The sequence below is a fragment of the Canis aureus genome, chromosome 27, assembly GCF_053574225.1.
Source record: "Canis aureus isolate CA01 chromosome 27, VMU_Caureus_v.1.0, whole genome shotgun sequence".
Classification (NCBI taxonomy): Eukaryota; Metazoa; Chordata; class Mammalia; order Carnivora; family Canidae; genus Canis; species Canis aureus.
The window spans coordinates 8,930,242-8,950,898 of NC_135637.1; the positions used below are offsets into that span (position 1 = coordinate 8,930,242).

The 20,657-nt window shown below is 54.5% G+C and overlaps 1 protein-coding gene across 31 annotated transcripts in view; it reads left to right on the forward strand.

The window, feature by feature from the left end:
• Positions 1–20,657, forward strand: part of NCOR2 (nuclear receptor corepressor 2) — a 212,469-nt gene that overhangs the window by 85,016 nt on the left and 106,796 nt on the right. For all 31 annotated transcript variants that reach the window (XM_077875269.1, XM_077875268.1, XM_077875270.1 and 28 more), the window contains 3 exons: positions 939–1,052; positions 10,167–10,223; positions 17,248–17,300. In XM_077875269.1, coding sequence (XP_077731395.1) covers positions 939–1,052; positions 10,167–10,223; positions 17,248–17,300 — 224 coding nt within the window. The remainder of the gene's footprint in view (positions 1–938; positions 1,053–10,166; positions 10,224–17,247; positions 17,301–20,657) is intronic.

The window sequence follows — 20,657 nt, forward strand, 5'->3', positions numbered from 1 at the left end:
TGTCTTGGCCGCCTTTTTGAGTTTCTCTTGGTTTGTTCCATGGTCAGTAGTTGTGGGTAGATTATGCATTACGAGCAGAAAATGGTGTTCTGCTCTCATTCAGGATGCCCTGTCAGATTGCACACACCCAGGCATTGGTCTTCTGTGGGACTGTGGACCAATGTCTTAAGCTCTCTAGTCTTCACTTTGTCTTTTCAGAGGAAAGTGGACAGCAGCATGAAGGGATGTTCTATGGTGTTTGGGGGAGGAGGGTCCAGTGTGAAGAGCACAGGGCAGATGAGGATGAGGATGTGCTTGGTTGGTGCTGTGTCCGTTGTGTGCCTCTGCACGTTTTAACCTTTCTACCTGCTTTCCAGGGTGGAGGCTTTAATTATCCCTTGTTTCCAGGTGAGGAAAGTGAAGCTCAGGGAAATTTAGCAATTTCCAACTTAGAGAGTAAGGAAGTACTTGAACTAGGATTCCAGTCCACACAGCTGGGCTCCAGAGTCCATGCAGCCTCCCCTGATGGTGATGGTCCTTGTAGTGATGAGGAGGCTAGCCACTGGCTTTTAGCGAGCCCCCGGCCATGCTGTCCATGCACAAAGTTGTCAGAGAGGCACGGTGATAAGCCCCATTTTACAGACCAGGAAATGGCAGCATGGTGCACCCAGCAGCCTGCTTTTACTCACCTAGCTCATAAGTGGCCAAAATGGGATTCGAATCCAGGAAGGCTAGCCACATAGTTGAGAGCCTGGAATGGGCCCTTCCCCACCCAGCTGGGGCCTCTCCAGAGCTCGGGGTCCCCTGGTGACTCAGAGGAAATGGTTAGCAGCCTGACTTCCTGTGCGAGTCCACTGGGCCTGCTGGGTTGCGTGGTGCCGCCCCTCTACCATGGGGGTGCTACATCTTGCCTTCCGCCCGCCAGGGTGCTCACCGCTGCACTCTCCCCCTTTCCACAGCAACAGCTGGAGGAGGAGGCTGCCAAACCCCCAGAGCCCGAGAAGCCGGTGTCGCCGCCACCCATTGAGTCAAAGCATCGCAGCCTGGTGCAGATCATCTACGACGAGAACCGGGTATGCCCTACCCCAGCCTGTGGGGGCCCCCACTCCCTGTTCTCCCATTGGCCCTGGGCCGACTGCCGGGTGGGATGCAGGTGTCGTTGGGAAGGACCACCTTTCTCCCTGGGCCTCAGCATTTCTGTCTGAGAAACGGGGACCTCTGCAATAGCCCATGTATGCACAGATCTGGGTTGGGGAGTGGGAGCAGGAAGGGGCAGCCCATCTTGGTGTGGCTCTGGCTGTTCTGCTCAGGTGTACTGACTGGTATGGACTGTGGCTGGCCTGTGTGATTCAGTGTGGAAGTGTAGGCATCAAGTTGTAGGAGAGCCTCAGAAGCCAGTTGATTGGAAGGTCAGGGTGAGAAGGGTGGGGCGATCAGTTCAGCACTCAGAAACTGAGGCCCAGAGAGGTTGAGTGACTTGTCCAAAGCCATACAGCTGGAAAATGGTAGACCTGGGACTTGAACCCATGAGCCGTCAGGTCCTAGATCATGAACACTGGCCTCTGTTGATGTTTAGCTCTGCAGGGGGCCTTTGGCATGGTTGAACACAGTATCTGAGGCAGGCTGTGTGGGCCCCCAGAGGTCTGGAGGGCAGGTACTGGCTGATTGGAGGGGCTTGGTCTTGGGGGGATGACTTAGAGTAGCAGAACAGAGTGTCTCCAGGGGCTAAAGCCCGAGGGCCCAAGGTGCCCTGAACTGGAACCTGGTTTTTGGTGAGGCAGGGACCTTGTCATCTGAATCAGGCATCTGGGAGCCCAGCTCCCCTGGTTTATGGTTGACTCTTTGCAGATGTGCCCAGGGCCTGTGGATGTGAGTCCTCTCCCTTATTTTACAGATGAGGAAACATCTGTCCCCACAGAGGGACTGTTTTTTTTTTTTTAAGATTTTATTTATTTATTCATGAGAGACACAGAGAGAGACAGAGACATAGGCAGAGGGAGAAGAAACAGGCTCTATGCAGGAGCCTGATGCAGGACTCAATCCTGGAACTCCGGGATCATGTCCTGAGCCGAAGGCAGACAGATGCTCAACCGCTGAGCCACCTAGGCGTCCCTACAGAGGGACTGTTTCTTGTCTGAGGTCACACATTGAAGCGTGACATATGGGGGACCTCTTCTCCCTGCCTTGTCTTCTCTGGTTCCCCCTTCCAGCCTGGGGGTCCTTGTGGTCCTTCCCAGCTGTCTCTGCTGTGGGATATGCCCCTGGCTGCGGGAATCAGTGCTCAGAATCCACGTGGGGGCTGGGGAGGACTGGGGCCTAGGAACTTGTGTTTGGTGCTCGTGGCTGTAGTTCCAGGTGAGGAACTACTGGAATAATTGGTTTGGCAATGCTTCCACCTTTTGAGGCAGCAATAGATGCAGGGTGTGGCCTGCTGGAGGCCTAGAGCTGTATGCTGGGCCTTGTGGGGCTGGTTACCCTCCTCACCTACTCACCCTTCCTGACCCCCACCCCAAGTAATACTAATAACACTTGTGACAAGAGGAGAGCCGATGGGTCACGTGTGCTTTAGCCAGATGCCCTGGGTTCATATCCTGTCTTTACCACTCCCTGGCTCTGTGACCTTGGGCAACTCACTTAAACCTCCCCATGACTCACCTGCAGAGTGATGATAATTATAGCAGCACCCTTGCATGGTGGCGTGGGAATGAAATGAGTTCATCACAGAGTGCCCTTAGAACAATGTCTGGCACTGAACAAGTGCTAGCTGGTGCAGTTATTGTTGCCAGTGCTCATTTCTGGTTATTGCTTACATTATGTATGGTTTCACTGAATTCTCTCCAGACCTGTATGAAACAAGTACTATTATTCTCTTCATTTTACTCGTAAAGAAGCAGAGGCTAAGAGAGGGAAGATGAGCTGCCTGAAATTACACAGCAAGCGAGCTTTGAGGCTGGAAATCAGAGCCAGGATTAAGCTGACTCCAGGAGCCTATTGTGGAGGAGATAAGGGCAGGGCCCCTGGGTGTCGCCCTGGACGGCCCCGCTGCCTACCCTCCCTGATCTTCAGGTGAGGGAGCAGGCATGCTTTACTCCAGCAGCCGTAGAGGCAGGTTGGTGGCTTTTGCCCAGGATGTCAGCACAGTGCCCTTGGTCCTTGTCGGAGGCCAGGAGACCCCAGCAGGCTGCGGCCCCCAGCCCTTCCCAGCCAGGTGGACTTGAAGGCACAGGCTTTTGGTGCCCACTGTAGGAAGAAGCTTGCTCCACTTCTCAGCTCTGAGACTGGCCTGCTATTCCCTCCGGTCTGTCCTTGAGTTCCTAGGGTCTGTCCTTGGGGTTTCACCAGCTTTTCCCCAAAGAGCTGTGGCTGCAGATTGGGTTGGTCTTTGGCGACTTGGCCTCAGCACTCCCTCCCCCAAGACCAGTGAAGGCACCCCCCCTTCCAGTTCTTTCTCAGGATGGTCTCCCTGCCAGAATTCCCGCCTCCTTCCGTTTAGATTTTCTGCAGTTTCTCTGTGAGTGGGCAGGTGGGGGGAGGCAGAGGGGGCTTGGATTCCAGGCCAGTCCATGCCCGAATGAGCTGGGTGGTTTATTTTAGTCTCAGGTCTTTGGTTGCACTGGGTCCCGGCCATATTCTTGAAGTCATGGGGTTGATGTGGCCGAGATGGCTGGAAGAAGGGCTTTGTAAACTGTAAAGTGCTAGCTCTACTAGGAAGGCTCCAGGAAGTCAAGATTCTTGGATACAAGAGACAAAAACTCAAAAAAAAAAAAAAAAAAAAGAGACAAAAACTCAGCTCAAACTGATTGAGGCCCGAGAGGGGTTATTGATGAGAGGTCTTGTAATGCAAGTTGGTGTTCATTGCTTCAGGTATGGGTGGATCCAGGCACTTAAATGGAGATGTTTGGGAGCTCCCCATCCCCATCCTGGCTTTCTCCATGCCAGGGTCATTCTCAGGCAGAGTTCCCCAGGACATGGAAAAGCTGCTGCCACCTTAGGTCCACCTACCTCCCAGGGTGGATAGGAAATAGTCCTCATGTTGGTGCTTGCTGGTTGGCTGGAGTCACATGCTCATTTCTCAGCCAGAGCCAGGCCTGGTAGGGGAGGAGGTGTGTGTGGGGGGTCTGAATACACTGATTGGTCAGGGCTGGGTCTCAGGCCCACCCTTGCATCTTGGAATGCTGTCAGCCCCACCGCCACTCCATCCCAGGGACTAGATGGAGGGAGATTCTCCTGAGATGAGAGGAGGCTGGCCAGGCACGTGCAGCCCCCAACCCCGGGCTGGTGATGACCTTGGTGGGGTCCCAGAGTGCTGGTGTTGCCCACTGTGCCCCAGCACCTTGAATGCTGGGGGCTCAAGCTCAATTCCTGGATTTCATTCCGATGGTGACCTGATGGTGTAGGAGTGGGTAGGTTAGGTTAAACTGAAGCTCTGGTAATTGCCCCGAGGCCTCATAGCTGGCGAGTAGTGGCAGGTTAGGACTCTGGTTCCTGGGATGCTGAGAGCATACCCCTGTCGGTCAAGTGCGGGTGCCCTAGGGCGCATTACACTCATCCTCTTCATCCATCCATCCATCCATCCATCCATCCATCCATCCATCCATTCAGGAGCCCTGTAATAGAACACTTGCCTCGTGCCTGCCACAGGGGGCAGGGGCGCACAGTAGTGGCCCACTCACATTGATTCTCTGGTAGGGGGGACACAATCATACCCACATACCACCACACCTGGGCATCCCATTGATTGGAGGATTTTGGCCCTCATTGTCCCTGAATTCCCGTTTTTCTCCATTTACGCCCTCACTCTGCCCCAGCCTTCTTGCCGCAGGAACTTTGCACTGGCTGTGCCTTCTGCCTGGAGCTCTTTTTTCACACTGGGCTTACTTACTTGCTCCTTCAGCTCTTTGCTCAGATGTCCCCTTTTCAGCAGGGCCTGTTGTGATCCTCTGTTTGATCCTGAAAGCCCTTCATGGGATGTTTGTCCTCTTCCTTTCTCTTTTTCCCTCATTCCCACTCTACTGGACATGATTCATATTTGATTTATTCTGTTTATTGTAAACAGAAGTTCTGTGAGAGCAGGGATCTTTGCCTCTGTTTCCCAGCTGGATCCCCAGCACGGAGCAGTGCCCAGCAAACAGTGGGTACTCAGCAAACATTTTTTGAATGAATGAAGGATGGCAGAGAGGAGGGGAGACTCTTTCCCCTGGAAGAGTCCTCTGGTTTTGGGGGTGCTTTTGGTCCCTGGCCCCCAGTGGAGGTTAGCATGGAAGGGGGTCCCTCCATGTGGGCTGAATTGGGGCCTGGAGGCTGGGTGGGCAGGAAGCCCCTCAGCTGCTTTTGGCAGGAGCAGCCAGAATTTACAGCCCCTTGGGGGATCAATAGGATTAAATTTTAATCCTCCTTCCTTCCCTGCTGGTTCCTCTGAGAGGTGGATGACAAGGGTCTGTCTCTAAATGCCTTGCCGGCTGGAAAACGCAGCTTCCCTACCAGGCAGGGCCTGGCTGGCTGGCTTTTCTGCATGTTGGACTTGGTTGGGCTCATTATCCATTCGGGGCACATGGCTGAGGCACCCAGGCCGTGCAGAGGGAGCCAGTTGAGCAAGGAAGGCTTTCCCAGCCTCCCAGAGGCTGCCTCTGTGGGCAGGGCTGGGCAGGTGCACACAGATGGCAGGACAGGAGGCAGAGTTGTGCAGGGTCCCTGGGGGGAGGAATGGGGGATGGGGTGGGCCGACATCCCTGAGGAGAGTGCATCCTGGGGGAGATCCCAGCCCAGGCAGAGGCTCAGAGAGGGGACAGGGTCTCATTTGATCTTCAGAGGGAGTGTGTGAAGGCCAGGAGGTAGAGGCCTTGTGGGTCTAGGAGCATGCTCACACTTGAGAGTTCGAGTAAAACAAACATGTGGCACTACTGCAGGCTGCACAGATGAGGGTCACGTAGCATGGCGCTGATGCTGGAGGGAGTCTGGGCGGTGGGCAGGACTTGCACTGGGTCTGCAGATATGGGTGCTGTTGGGACGAGCCAGAAGGATAGAGGGTTAGGAGGCTGTTTATGGGGACACAGCACCTCTGTGCACGTATGTGTGCATGTGTCTGAGGGGACCTGGGGGTGACTGTGTGCATGTGTGCGTGAGTCAGCACATGTGGGGCACACCTGTGGTTATTTGTGTGGTGCTCAGTGATGAGGGAATCAGAGTAAGACCCACGTTTTCTTTTGCCATACATTTCAAGCATCCTAGGAGTAAGAATTTTGTTTTTTCTAAAGACTTATTTATTTATTTTACAGAGCTCATGTGCATGTGTGTACATGCGCACTGGCATGCAGGGGAGGGGCGGAGGGGCCGGGGGCATAGGGAGAGTCTTAAGCAGATTCCATGCTCAGCACCTATTGATGCAGGTGACTATGGGGTTTCATGACCTGGGCACCCAGGTTCTCTGGCCACTGGGACCACGGGGTCCCCTGCACGAGTGCAGTCTCTTGTCAGACCCTAACCTGCCGCCCCAGTGCCTGGTGAGGGACCTGCTCCTACCTGCCTGTTGGCATGAGCTCCTAGGTTTGCCCTCTGGTTGCTGAGCAGGGCACCCTCTGGCAGGGGCCTCCCAAAGGCCAGGCATAGTGGGGCCCCATGGGTCCTCTGAGAGGTTTGGTTTTGGTTCTCAAGGTGGTAAGACACTGTCAGCTGAGGGGGTGGGAGGGACTATCAGGTGCCGGACACAATCTGGCCCACACCTGTGTTCCTGGCCATGCCCCTTGCTAGGCGTGGGAGAATTCCCCTCTATTTGAAGGGAGGCATTAAGAGAGAAGTGACAACGTGCATGTCACTTTGTTCCTTGCAGAGAATGTCCTTGTCAAAGTCCAGGAGGTTTGGTAGCCTGGATGAGTGTAGACATTTTGCCGGTGGTGGACCAAGGCCCGGGATAGGTAGAGTGGCTGGACGAAGCTTAGAGCAGAGCTGACTCCCAGATGTTGCCTCTGGTGGACAGATGTGACAAGAAAGCCCTGCCTGTGTAGGGGAGAGGCCCAATAGGCAGGACATCCCCCCAGCTCCCCATGAACTGACAAGTAGATTCCTCCCACTCCACCCCTTCAAGCTGAGCCATGAAGTGGGATGGGGGTGGGGGTGGGGATGAAGCAGGAGCAGGGGTGTGGTGGCATGGGGAGAGGAAATGCCCCCAGGGAGCCATGAAGAGGTGGGCCTGCTGTGTCCCATCCTTTACCCGCCACTGGACCTGTGTACTTCAGGTGGGCTGCATGACCCAAATCTCAGCTTTCTTGTGTGTAAATGGGCTGATGCTAGAACCTTCTGAATAGAGTTCTTGCAGGAATCCAAATACGTGGGGCATGTGGAAGATCCAGTAGAGGGCCTGGCTTAGTGTGAGCCATGGTCTTGTGCTTGTTGTCAACCACAGTAATAGCGATAGGCAACCCTTACTATATAGTGCCTACTGTGTGCCAGATCCTGATTTCAGGGTGTTACAGCTGCCCAAGGTGGTGCTCTGGTCACCCGTTCTCCAGAGGAGGAAGCTGAGGCTCAGGGAGATGGAGGGACTTGACCAAGGCCACGCAGTTAGTAAGTGGACTTGAACCTGGGCCAGCTGGCTCTGCGCCCCTTGCTCTGGGGCAGCACATTGTCCAACCCTGCCAGTGCTGCAGCAACTTTGGGGTAATTTCAGGATCGGTTTCAGTGAGTAAACTGGGGGAGAGTGGTGTCATCTTTGGAAAATTGAAGTGCATCTTAAAAGGCCCCAGGGTCGCTGAGGGCTGAGCTGTGGAGCTTGGGGAAGTGTTAGGAGCAGAGACACTCCTGTACCAGGCATGTGCTGGCAAGCTGGCTGCTCGGGGCACCCCGTCTCCTGCACTCCCTGTGATTGGCAAGTGGGGAAGGGACTCCTCCCTGCTTTCTTCTCCAGCGCCTACAAGAAGCCCCCTCTCTGGGTGCCCATGGTCCTGAGAGTGATGATGTGGTTGAAGATGGAATCTGCTATGGTTTGTAGGACATGGGCTCCCCCCCCCCCCGCCCCCGCCATGGGCCTGGTACCAAGATCCAAGACCCATGCTTAACCTGTGTGATGCGGCACTGTCCAGGGGCCCAGCCACTCCAGCCACTCCTTTATCTAGTTGCTGCTGACCCCCACAGAACCTCATGAATGCACAGAAACTCTGATTCATCCCTCAAAGACCACCTTATGCATCCCAATTGTTACCTTTCTGGAGACACTTGAGCCTTGCTTTCATGCCTTGCATGCCCACCACACATACCTTTCTCTGCTGAGCTTCCTAGGCTGCCATCGCTACTCCTGACCAGCTGCTCATTGGACTTGGGGTTATTGCAGGCAGGGGCTGGGCCTCATTCATTTTGTGTTTTGCCCCCATGCTCAGTACAGAGTGGGTGCTAGTCACGATAGTCACATGATCGTGAAATACAAGAAGAATCCTAGAAAGGGTATCTCTGAGCGCCTCTATCCTCCTCCCCCTCCCCGGCTGGAGGCACCAGCTCTGAGGTAATTGCAGTTTAGGGAGCTGCTCTATCCCCTCTCTACCCCATCCCTTTTTTCACTTGACCTGGCTCAGGAACTCTAGCCTCATGGTAACCCTCCCTTGTTTTTTGGCATGGCCAGGGCAGGGCTGGTTGGCAATGACTGTCAGGATGGTGCCAGTCCCAAGCCCAGGAGAGGCCCTGTGTGGGCCTTGGCCCTTGTCTGTCTTTCTTCTTGGAGCCTGGAGGTCAGCAGGAATTTTTCTCCTTATGTTATCTTTCCATGCCTCAGTTTTGTGGTCTGCTAAATGGGGACACATCTCATATCTGCCTCATGTTGTGCTTGTGTGTGATTTAAGTCTTGATAACATGTGCTCTGTGGTCATGTTTGGCTCATAGTAGGTCCTTGGTGACGTGGCAATTATTACAGTAATGATTTGCCCCCTGATTTTTTTGGCCCCCAGCCACATGCTGAGGCTGCTGGTCTTGGGGTTTTGATTCTGCACAAAGGGGCTGAGAGCATGGCTCATTCTTGGTTGGGCTGGGCCCAGGGCTCTAAGTGGAGCTAGTTGTTGGGGCCAGCTTAAGCCCACCTACATACCCACGGTCTGTCACCAGGGGCTAAGAGGGGGGATGGGTTGGCTTTCAGCACTCCTCCTCCCCACTGTGACACCAGGAGCCCAGGCCTCAGATTCTGTTGTTAGCCGTGTTTCCCAGGACTCTGGGAGCGTCCCCTTTTAGTGGGTCTGGACTTGGGAATTGTTGCTGGTGACTTGCTTGGCCTGTTGTCCTGGCTCTTTGCAGATACTAGATGGTCTCCCTGAGGTGGACTGAGTCAGGAGCAGCCAGCCTCTCCTGAGTCATAGGAGGACTCAGGTCTGCCCCCATGCACGCCATGGGTACCCCACTTTCCACGGCACATGGTGGCCCAGATCTGATGATAACCCTGCTAAAGCCACCGTCCATAGCTCTCTGCCCATCCCTTAACCCAGCTGGCCCCAGGCCATCCCCTGGGCCTCCTGAGAGCAGGCCCTGGTGGTCCCAGGCGGGGGGCCCGTGGGGTCTGGCACAGGCACAATGTCCGCCTTTATGGCCGGGCCTGGAGGTCCAGCCTGCTGCATTCACAGCCACTGAGCATTTTCTGCCACATGTTCCTGTTTTCCTAATAAGTCCTGGGTTGTGAGTGGGGAGGGAGGTGGGGAGGCCCCTGGGCAGCTCAGAAATAGTCACATGATTGTGAAATACAAGAATCCTAGAAAGGGTATCTCTGAGCGCCTCTATCCTCCCCCCCCCCCCCCCCCGCCCCGGCTGGCGGCACCAGCTCTGAGGTAATTGCAGACACCCAGCCAGCTCCCAGGCGGAGGAAGGCATCTTGGGCCTGGCAGAGTGGCCTGCTGGCGAGGGGCTGTGCCCACAGCACTGGGCCCTGAGGGACGTGGGCCTGGGGTGGGGGGGCCAGGCAGCAGAGAACACCGTGTGTTTGTTAGAATCGAAACTTGGCCGGCTTGCCAGGGCCGCTGCAAGGGGTGTTGAGGCCCCTCTGTTTGTTTCTAGCCTGGGGAGGGTTTGCAGGGGGATCCTGCCTACACCCCTCACCCTCTGGGGCTGTGGATTGGCTGCTGGGTTGGGCAGCTGCCTGCTGTTCTGGAGGCCTCTATTTATAATCTGTTTTTTTTTTTTTTTTTTTTTTTTAATTTTTCCTCCTCTCCATCACCCTGCAGAAGAAGGCCGAAGCTGCACATCGGATTCTGGAAGGCCTGGGACCTCAGGTGGAGCTGGTGAGCTGGGGTACAGGGTGGGCAGCTCTGGGCAGGGGTGGCTAGAAAGGTGGGCAGGGCTGCAGGTGGGCGTGGAGGGGAAGGAGGAAGTCAGCTGTTGCCAAGGCTGCCCTGTCCTCTGGAGGAGGCAGGAAATACACCCTTCTGATAAGAGGGACTGGCTGATAGCAGGCGGGTGGGTGGGCCTGCCATGCTGGGCTGGGGGTGGGGAGGAAGGGAGCTGGCTCTCCTGCAGTCAGGACACAGTGGAGTCCAGCGTAGTTGGACTGGCTTGGCATAGGAAGCCCATACCCCGGGCCAGGTGATCTCTGCTACTGAATAGGTGTGTGGACCTAGGCAGTTCTCTTAACCAACCTATCCCTCAGTTTCCTCATCTGTAAATGGCAGTAATAACACAGGTCCCATTGGGTTGTATTGAAGATTAACCATATTGATTTTTGCGAAGCACTGAACACAGTGCCTGGCGGACTGTAAGCACTGAGCATTTATATTTTATCTTACTCATATTAGTGTTGTCTGCAAGTTTTCTGATGGGAAATGCCCTCTCAGCAGCAGAGCTGGGAAGCAGACCCCAGGCCTCTTCTCTCTCAGGCACCCAATCACATGCCTGTGTCCTCAACACCTTTATGTGTCAGAGAGAGACGTTGAGGGAACTCCCAGCTGATGGGAAGCCTCAGCCCCAGGAGAAGTGGGCAGAGCCCCACCTGCCCAGAACCAGTCAGTGGGACCAGCCTGTGTCCCACTGGGCAGGTTGGCTCAGAGCTGCAGGGCAGCATGTAGGGGCATACGCATGGGCTGGCCATGTGGGGCCCCATGCACGTGGCACGTCTAAGGGGATATGTGTGCATGCTCATGCCTAATAGTCTTCTGCATCTGGAGCCTAATTCTGAACTTGGCTCCACCGTGTGTTTGCTGAGTAGCCTTGAGAAGAGGACTGGGTTTTCTTCTCTGTGGAATGGGAAGACCAGGATCTTTGGGGGATGGGGTAAGATACTACACTGTTAAGGCTCAGTTAGCACAGCCTTGCTTTGTCGTAAGTGGTTCGTTGTTGTGAACACTTAGGAGGGTTGAGCTGTTTGCCCCTGGGATTGTTTCTTCAGTGAAGCTGTGCCCTAGCCTGGAGTCCATGTGCTTGGGCCACGGGGAGGCAGGGCGCATCCCGGGTTCTCTCAGAGGACAGGGCCAGGCAGGCAATGGATGGCTTCTAGGGCTCTGGGATGGGTGGCAGGCACCCCTCCTGGGGCTTGTTTCCCTGTTGGATGTGATTTCTGGGATGTCTCTAAGACCCCCCCTTTTTTTATTGAGATATAACCCACAAGTTATACAATTCATCCACTTAAAGTGTATGGTTAAGTGTTTTGTAGTATGTTCATGGGTGTGTGTGACATCTCCATAGGCAACCTTAGAACGTTTCACTATCTCAGAAAGAACTCCATGTTCTTAACTGTCACCGCCTTATCTTTCCATCTCCCCCCCCCCCCCCCCCCCCCACGTCCCACCACTCACTTGCTCTCATTTGCTGTCTCTGCAGCCTTGCCTGCTGGAGAGTTCGTATCAATGGACATATACACCATGTGGCCTTTTGTGACTGGCTTCTTTCACTCAGTGTAATGTCCTCAGGGTTCATCTATGTTGTAGCATGTGTCAGGACTTCATTCTTATTTAGGGCTGAATAATATTCCACTGTGGGTACATCACATCTGTTACCTCATTTATGCATTGGTGGACATTAGGCTGTCTGTGCTTTGGGCCATCACAAATAGAGTGGCCTTGAACGTTACCATACAAGTCTCTGCATGGGCAGCTTTTCGTTGCTTTTGGTTGTATACCTGGGACCAGAATTGGTACATCATGGTTGCTCTATGTGTGGCCTCTTGAGGATTGCCGGACTGTTACCCCAAGCTGTAAGCCATCTTCCATTCTCACCAGTATGCTGCTGCTTGCCCCAGTTTCCCCTCTTGCCAGCAGAGATGGCAGGACTGAAGGCAGTACCCAACCATTTCTAGACCTGGCGGCTCTCCCTCTCCCCTTTTCTGACCTAATGAGTCCCAGGGGCATCCTGAGTGGAGGTGTGGGTGCAGGTTGCTGTGTCCAGATGCCCGAGGAATGCCCAGGGCCAGGCTGCCCTCCTGGCGAAGTCAGAGAACACCCAATCCCTGACCCCAAGGCCTTGCAGCCTGTCTCTGGGCTGAGTGCTCAGGGGAGCAGCGTCAGCCTCCCAGTGAGTGTTGTGAGGCCGCCCACTGGGCTCACAATCCAAGTGATCCTTTTCTGGGTCTTCCAGGGGGAGGGGTTGTCCCCTCCTTGGGGATCTCCAAGCGGAGATTCCATCAAGGCTGGGGATGCAGGAGGCTGAGGTCTGGAGTGTCTGTTTTGGCGGGCTGTGTGGCTGTCACTGGAGCCTCCTGAAGTGACCTCAGTGGGTTCTTGGTTTGGTGGCCTTCAGTGGGGCTTTGCAGAGGACTCACAGTGACAGAGTGCCTGCTTTGTGTCTGGCCTCGTAGAGGGGTCACTGTCCATTTTCTAGATGAGGCTTGGAGAGGGCAGTTCCTTGTCTGAGGTCACAGAACAAGAAATGAGGCAGAGAGGTATGCTGAACTTGTGGGATTGCGGCCAGCTGAGGTCTGCCCTCTGTCTTGGTCACCAGAAGGCCCCACTGAGCAGAAGTGTCCTCCAAGGAGAGGCAGCTCAGAGGTGTAGCCCGTGCACAGGTTCCTTCATGGAGGCAGGGCCTGGTGCTGCTGATCCTAGGCCTTCTGGACACCGGGCCGCACCATTGGGGAGTGCACCTCCACACTGGTCTCATCTGCAGCCAAGGCGCCCTTGGCCTAGGGACAGGCTGTGGGGGTGGGGGGGGCCTTCAGGATAAGGATGGGTGCTCTCTGACTTTGTGGGAGGGCAGCCAGGGGGCCAAGGGGAAATTTGCAATGGAAAGCAAGTGAATAGCATGGACTGGGTTGAGTACTCACCCACTCCATCCCAGGCCTGCTAGTCCCATATCCCCCAGTATCCGCCCCCCCACCCCCACCCCAGTCCCTGAACTGCCCCCTGGGGTGCGGGGGGGGGGAGGAGGGGATACTGCGGGGTGGAGGGGGGGAGGGGGGACTGAGGGAGTTAACTGGGGGTGTTATGAGGCCTGGAGGAGGGGCGCTATGGGGGGGGAGGGTGTGGGCCGCTGCAGCCCCCACCCTCTCTCCCCCGCGGCTTTGAGTCATCGCTTTCCTTCCTGTTCAGAGGTGCTATTTTAAGAACGTGGTGTCACCAGAGGGTTGAGGGCCGGGGCTGACACTTCATTTCTTAGCAGCTCGGTCCACCTGGGTTGCTGGCTGTTCTTGGCCACCCTGCCAGCTGGCTGCAGTCAGGCCCAAAGGGGACCACCCCCCCTTCCTTCTCCCGGAGACCAGTGCTGCTTTCCTTGTCATGTCTGCTTTATAGCCTTGCACGTCCCCCGCCTTGCACTCTCTTTCTGCCCTCTGAATTGTTGGGCTGTGCCCCCATTTTTGGAGGAGGAGATGGAGGTGTGGGGAGGGCAAAGAGACAGGCCTGGGGCCCCCAGCCAGGAGAGTGGGTCTTCCCGGCGGTACCTTGGTCTTTGCCTGTGGGAGGGAGCTTCCCTCTTGGGTGTTGTGTCCCCCTGAAGGAGGTTGGGGGGCTGGAGTCTGTGAGGTAGGGAGAGGTGGAGGAAAGCCACCGTGGGTGTGAGTGAGGTGAAGGTCCTGTCCTGGCTGCCATATTGGGACTTATCTCCTGGGACCCAGGGAGGCCTTGCCTGGCCCTTGTGCAGCACCCCCTGCAGGTGGCCAAGAGAGCTATAAGGGAGCCTCCCTTGGACCCTGCCTTTTTCTGAGCTGTGCACCTGCCAAGGATGGGATGTGGCCCCTCTGACCCCCATCCCACTCGGGCCTTCAAGAGGGGCTGCCCCAGGAGTCTGTCACCATGGTAACGAACAGCCTGCCAGGTGCTCTGGGCCCAGACACTTCCTTCCCTCCTGAGACTCACTTTACCTCGAAGAGCGCTCAGTGAGTGCCTCCTTGGGGGAAAGCCCCTGTGATTAGAGGCTGTGAGCCCCACAGTGTTCCCTGAGTTCCCAGTGTTGAAAACCACCTGAGGGCCAGGCTGCTCTGTCCTCATCTTTACCTAGCAGGGCAGGTGGCCACAGGTGAAGGTGGGTTTGGCAGGTCACAGGCCAACTGTGACCCAGTTGCACCTCAGAAACCTATCTCCCCTTTTCTGGCCCAACCTAGTATATAGAGGTAGTCCCTGCTTGCTGTCCATCACTCATTCCTAGAGTCTCTGTATGTGGTCCTTCAGGCCCTCTTGGCCTCCTTAGGCTGTGGAGACATTGCTGTTTGCCATCTTTAAAACCAAAACAGCACAAATCAGCCACCAAGCCTGAAATTTTCTGGGTTCCTCAAAAGCCCTGTGAGGTGGTTCCTGTGCCCATTTCCCAGATGAGAAGACTGAGGCCCAGAGTGTGGACCACATGTGACCAAGGTCACACAGCCAGCGAGGGAGGTGCCATCTTTTAAATCAGGGCATCTGTTTGTTCCTGGAAACTGAACCTTTGGGTCAAGCCTTCTCCCCACTGGCCTGTATTTTATGGGTGTGCAGAAACTCAGAGGACCTAATGCAGCATCAGTCAGGGTTAAACATGCATGTTTAGTGCTTGAAAATTTGGCCTGAGGATCTTTGTAGGGCCCCTTGCTGCTCTGAGGTGAGTGCTGTTGGCCTTCATTGGTAATGCCTTGCCTCCTTCTAGTTGAGAAACTGCATGAGTCTTACTGTGAGCTCTATAGTTGCCCTCCTGTTCAAACCCAGAGTGAACTTCAAACCTCCCCGCTTCTGGCTGAGCACCTAGGAAGGGCAGCCGACCCAATGTGGGGGGAGACGGCCTGTACCAGCCATGGGGTGACCTCTCTGTCCCTGGGGGGCATAGTTGAGCTCAGAGCCAGGGGTCAGTTGTCATGGAGGGAATCTGAGGGACATGGGGAGGGAGTGACATTGTCCTCAGCCAGGGCTGCCTGCAGTGCCTCATCCATAGGTCTGTGAGTGCCCAAGGCAGTGGAGGGCCCTCTTTGAGGACCCTGCTCTTCCGTGGAGGACAAGTGGCCTGTTCCTGGGGAACAGAGCAGGTGGGGCCCTGTGGCTGTGCTGCTTGTGGGTGGTCTCCATCGACTGGGATTCTCAAGACATTTGGGGGTGTTAGGAGGTGTAGCCGGCTCCATTCCTGGGGAGAAGTTCTAGGGCAGAGACTTATGTGCCCTTTTCATTTGCCCCGGGGCCCTGTCCTGAGGCTGCACCTGTCCTGCTTGACCCCTCACACTCTGTACCTGGTTCATCTACCGTGATCATCCATATGGCTGCCCTAGGAGACTCCTGCTGTGTGTGTGAGTGTGAGGAGGAGGGAATGGCAGGGGAGAGGGTCATGTACACACACAGGCACACACACGGAGGAAGACAACCAGAGAGGGCACAGGCAGGGACAGCAGACCCCTGTCTCCAGTGCCAAAGTTGAGACAGGATTCCAGTTGTAGCTCATTTCTTCCCAGGTGTGGACACACATTTTAACCTCTCAGGGACTTGATTTTCTCCTTCCTAAAATGGGGACAATAATTGTATCAGCTGCTGCTGTGTAACAAACTAGCCTCAGATTTAGTGGCTTGAAATATGCACCGTTTCCTGTCTTCCATGAGTGTAGAAGTCAGCTGAGCATTTCTGTTGATTATGTTCTCAGCTGGACAGTCGGCTGGTCACCCCAGCTTAGCCTTGGCTGGGATGGCACTCCTGTACCCTGTGTCGTCTCTCTGCTTCCAGCAGGCCAGGCCTGGTGTGTTCTCTGACCAGGAGCAGAAGAACAAGAGAGGAAGCAGAAATGCAAACGTGCATTTTCAAGCCTCTGCTTTCATTAAGTTTGCAAGCGTTTCATTGGCCAGAGCAAGGGTGTGGCTGGTTACGGGAGGCAGGAAAAATTGGGGTCATTAATACATCATTGCACCCTGATGGTGACAGTAATGACATGGACAGTCTTGGGCATTTCCTTCACCAGGAACTGGGCTGAGAGCTGCATGTGTGCCACCACATTTGATCTTCACAAGGACTCTGAGTTTAACTCCATCTACAGATGAGCACCTGGGGCAGAGGTGGCTTATGTGACTCACCCAGAGACACATGGCTGGAGAGTGGCAGAGCCAGGCTATAGACCCAGGCCATGCCCATGAGAGGGGAGACACACGGTGGCTGGCTCTGCATGTAGCCTTTTGCAGCTGCTGCTGCCTCCTGTCACACACACTTGATGCCATATGTGGGTCCAGGGCCCTCCTGCCCTCTGTGTGCGATTCTGCTGCCCACACGCCCTCCTGTCCCACTCCTTTCTTCCGGGGGGTACATTTAGCTTGCTTCTGATGTATCATCGTTATGAACTGTGCCATCTGGGCGTGGCGGTGTCCTCCCCTGGCGGGATACAATACTCAAACATTCTTGGACATCTGCAGGAGGGGAGGGGGCTGTAGGGCATACACATCTTCCTTCCTTGACAGTTGTTGCCTTGCTGCTCTGCAGAGCATGTGTACCCAACTCTGGGTCCCCGGCTGTCATGAGCCCTTCCTATCCTTCCCTCACTCTCATGGGCTCTGGCAGCATCTGGCCCTATTCCTCTGCCAGGCAGTGGGGCAGCATGGTGTCTTAGCATGGTTTGGATGCTGAGAAGTTGAGCAGCTTTCCGTGTCGGCACTCAGACACCTTGGACGCTCAGGGCAGCACTCCCCAGTGTCCTGCAGAGGAGCTGTGGCAGCCGTGGTGGGGCATCATGGCACCCACAGCTGCGCCCAGAGGGTTACAGCCCGTTCCCGGCTGGGGCTGCAGGCTGGGTCCCTGTGTCCTGTTTCATGCCTGCCGGCGGCTGCTCCCCACCCCAGCGCACAGCTCCCTGGAGCCAGGGCCTGGGGCACTGGGGCCAAGGTTGCCCAGGACTGCAGTGTGGCACCCGGCTTGGCTCTGAAGTGCTTTCCTCTCTCTTCCTCTGCAGCCATTGTACAACCAGCCCTCTGATACCAGGCAGTATCATGAGAACATCAAAATGTAAGTACTCGTGGGCAGCCGTGCAGACGCATGGTGGGCGTGGGGACAGGCTGTTTGGCCTCAGAGATCTGGGGTGGGAGGTGGGTTCTCAGTTCCCAAAAGGTCTCCCAGGCAGGGCCAGGTGCCAGAGGAAGGGCCAGGAAGGGGCAGTTTGGGCAGGAATTCTGGACTGGGTAGTGCTGAGATCATGGTCAGAGGAGGCCTGGGGCAGGGAGGGGAAGAGGAGTGGCCCCATGAAACTTGGGGGACACAGACCTTCAGCTGGGGAGGGCAGGCGAGGATGCTGCATGCACAGCCCTGGAGACACAGAGATGGAGGGCTGCAAAGCCTCATCCCACTTGAACAGGTAGAAGCTGTTCTTGGTGGAAAGTGAGCTCAAGATGATTGGGTGGGGTGGCCCTGGGACAAGTGGGGCCCTGCGGTTTGGGCTCTGATGTAATAAGCATGTTTGGGAATGCTCTACAGTCTGCTCAGGGGGTCTTTCTGTGGCATATGGCTCAGTATGGAGCAGCTGTGAGCACTAATCCAGACCCGGAGGTTTGAGGTGGCCAATACGGAATACCCCAATGATGGGGCCTTTTGCTGGATGGATGCTAGGAGTGAAGAAATATCAATTAAGTGCCATGTGTAGTTGGTGTGTGCTGAGCTGGCATAATGGGGCAACAGAATTGCGTTGGAGGCTGGTGGCTTCATGTCTTCAAGCTGGGAGTAAAGCACTGCAGATGTGGCTGCGGGAAGAAGGTAGGCTTTGGGGGGTGGGGGATGCGTTAATGGGAGCATAGCCTTGTTGGCTGAAGAGAGAATATTGTTATCCAGGGAGCCCAAAAGGTAAAAGGGGCTGAGACCTTGGCCCTTGAGGAACATGTGGTTGTGGGCACTCAAGGTGTTAGGTTGGAGGTAGACTCTATGTGTTTGATGTGTTTGAATTGTTCAGGGTTCATCATTGTGGGAGGGTGCAGGCGTTTTTGTGACCTCAGAGCATAGTACTTAGCTTGTCCAGTGGGCAGTCCAGCCTGGTCTGACTGTCCAAGGGTGTTCATTGCGATAGTGAGCTCCCCATCCCTGGAGGCATGCAAACTTCCCAATAGTTTTTAAATATTTACTGGTGTTGGTCTAGTTGACAGAGAAGTCTCTTCTTTCGTAGCTGCTGGACTCTTATGACTGGACCAAGCTCTGGTGACCAAAATGGGCGCCCCCTAGCAGCTCCCAGTGACTGATGGAGCAGCCTGGAAAACCTCTTGTTGCCAGTGAGGTCGTTGGTCCATTTGGGCTCAGGAACACCTGCTGAGGATGCCTCACCTGTACCACTGGCAGGTCCCCCTCAGCCCATGGCTGGCAGGGGCTGCAGAGTGGCCTGCTCAGGAGGCACTGATACAGTGCTAGGATTTCTGTGTCTGATATGGCCTGTGATTTTGTGTGGCCTTGTGGATGTATTCGCAGCCCGGGTACCCAGCCCTCCTAGACTCCACAGGCCACCTGAATCCCTTCTAGACTCCTTGCGATCTGCCTTCCCTGGGGCCACTGCTAGGGGTGAGGGGGGCCTTAGATGAGGGTACGTAAGGGCAGAGGGACTTTTAGGGCTATGACAGCTGGTTTGGGGCTCCGCGGTGGGTGTTTTCATCTGAGCAGGGCTGCTGGAAGCACTCATTCATTCATTCATTCATTCATTCGCTTAGCACACATTTGTAGAACACCTACTGTGTGCCAGGCCCTCTTCTAGGACCTGGGGATTCAGCTCTGAACAGAACAAAGGTCTATGCTTTCCTCAAGCTTTATCTAGCAGTGGAGACAAAAAGTGAGTTAAACAAATAAGATACCTGCAGACGAAAAGTACTGTGCTCACATAACCATCTTAAGCTCTTTATGTTTTGATACATCTAGTTGTGTTTTCCCTTTTGACATAATAGTTTTTGTAGTAATGTCATCATACTGAAATCTTACACGAATTGTTCGCTAAAAAATGAGTAATATTTGAAGCAGAATAACATGGATGATTTCTGTTTATAAAAACCACCATAAAATCCAAACAAGAAAGGAAAAAGGTATCCATAGTAATATTTTAGCAGATAAGGTGTTGCCACGTCTCTGGTTAAGCAGAAGAAAGCTATAAACTTGCTGAAGCCAGTGCCCTATTTTTGCACTCCCCAGTCCTCATCAGAGAACAGTTCTGGTCTCCTGGAGTACGTTCTGGCTAAGTAGGTGACTGCCTGGTGACATGTGTTCCAAACCCAAATCACAGATGGACATGTTTCAGTTTAAAATATAGAGATGAATAATTTTAAGATATCTTACATAAGTGGTGAATTTTATGTTAGAAGAATATATCTGTAAGCAAATTATTTGAACCGATTTATTGTTAGAATTTTGATTTTGTTCCCAGTTTTCCACAAAAATCCTAATGATCTCTGTATTTTTAATTTGAATGTGATCATCAGCAAATTAGCGCATTCACTTTAAAGAATGCTATGCAAGGGGGGCCTGGGTGGCTTAGTCGGTTAAGCATCCAACTCTTCATTTCGGCTCAGGTCATGCATGATCTTGGGGTCATGAGATCGAGCCCCACTTTGGGCTTCATGCTGGGTATGCCTGCTTAAGATTCTCTCTCTACCTCTGCCCCTATCTCTTTCCCTCTTTCTCAGAAAAAAAAAAAAAAAAAAAAGAATGCTATGCAGATGGCAGATATGGTAGGTAGGTGGCTTTAGCCAGAGGATCAGGGTTGGACCTGACAACAAAGGGGACACTTGGGGGCTGGCCATGTGACCTCCCTGGCAAGTGGAACAAGCAGTGCAAAGACCTTGGCACTGGACTGAGCTGGTGAGATCCCAGAGAAGGCCAGTGTGGCCTGTGGGGTAGGTGAGGGAAAGACGGTGCCAGGCAGATCACCCAGGACTGATGAGGAGTTCAGGTCATATTATTTATGTGTGAAGGGAGGCCAGAGATGATATTTATGCTGGGAAGTGGTGTATTGGGTTTTTACTTTTAAAGCTCACTCTGGTGGCTCTGGAGAGAAAGGACTGGTTGTCGGGAGGCCTTGGTGGAGATAGCCATGGCCATCCAGGCAAGCAGTGGCAGGCCCGGGTGCTGTGGGAGCTGCCAGGGGTGTGGTGTGGAGGTGCAGGGACAGAGAAGTCTCGTGGCTGCAGAGGTCAGGGGCCTGGACAGATGTGAGTACAGTGAAATCTGAGATGACGCTGATGAAACCCAAGGGCCGGTTGAGGGCCATGAGCATCTGGCTAGCCACCGACTCTCAGTGCCTCGGTTTCCCCATCTGTGAGGTAGGAATAAGAGTAGCTCCTGCCTCCTAGGGTTGCTGAGGATTCAGTGAGTTACTGTCCCTGAGGTGCTGAGCTCAGTGTC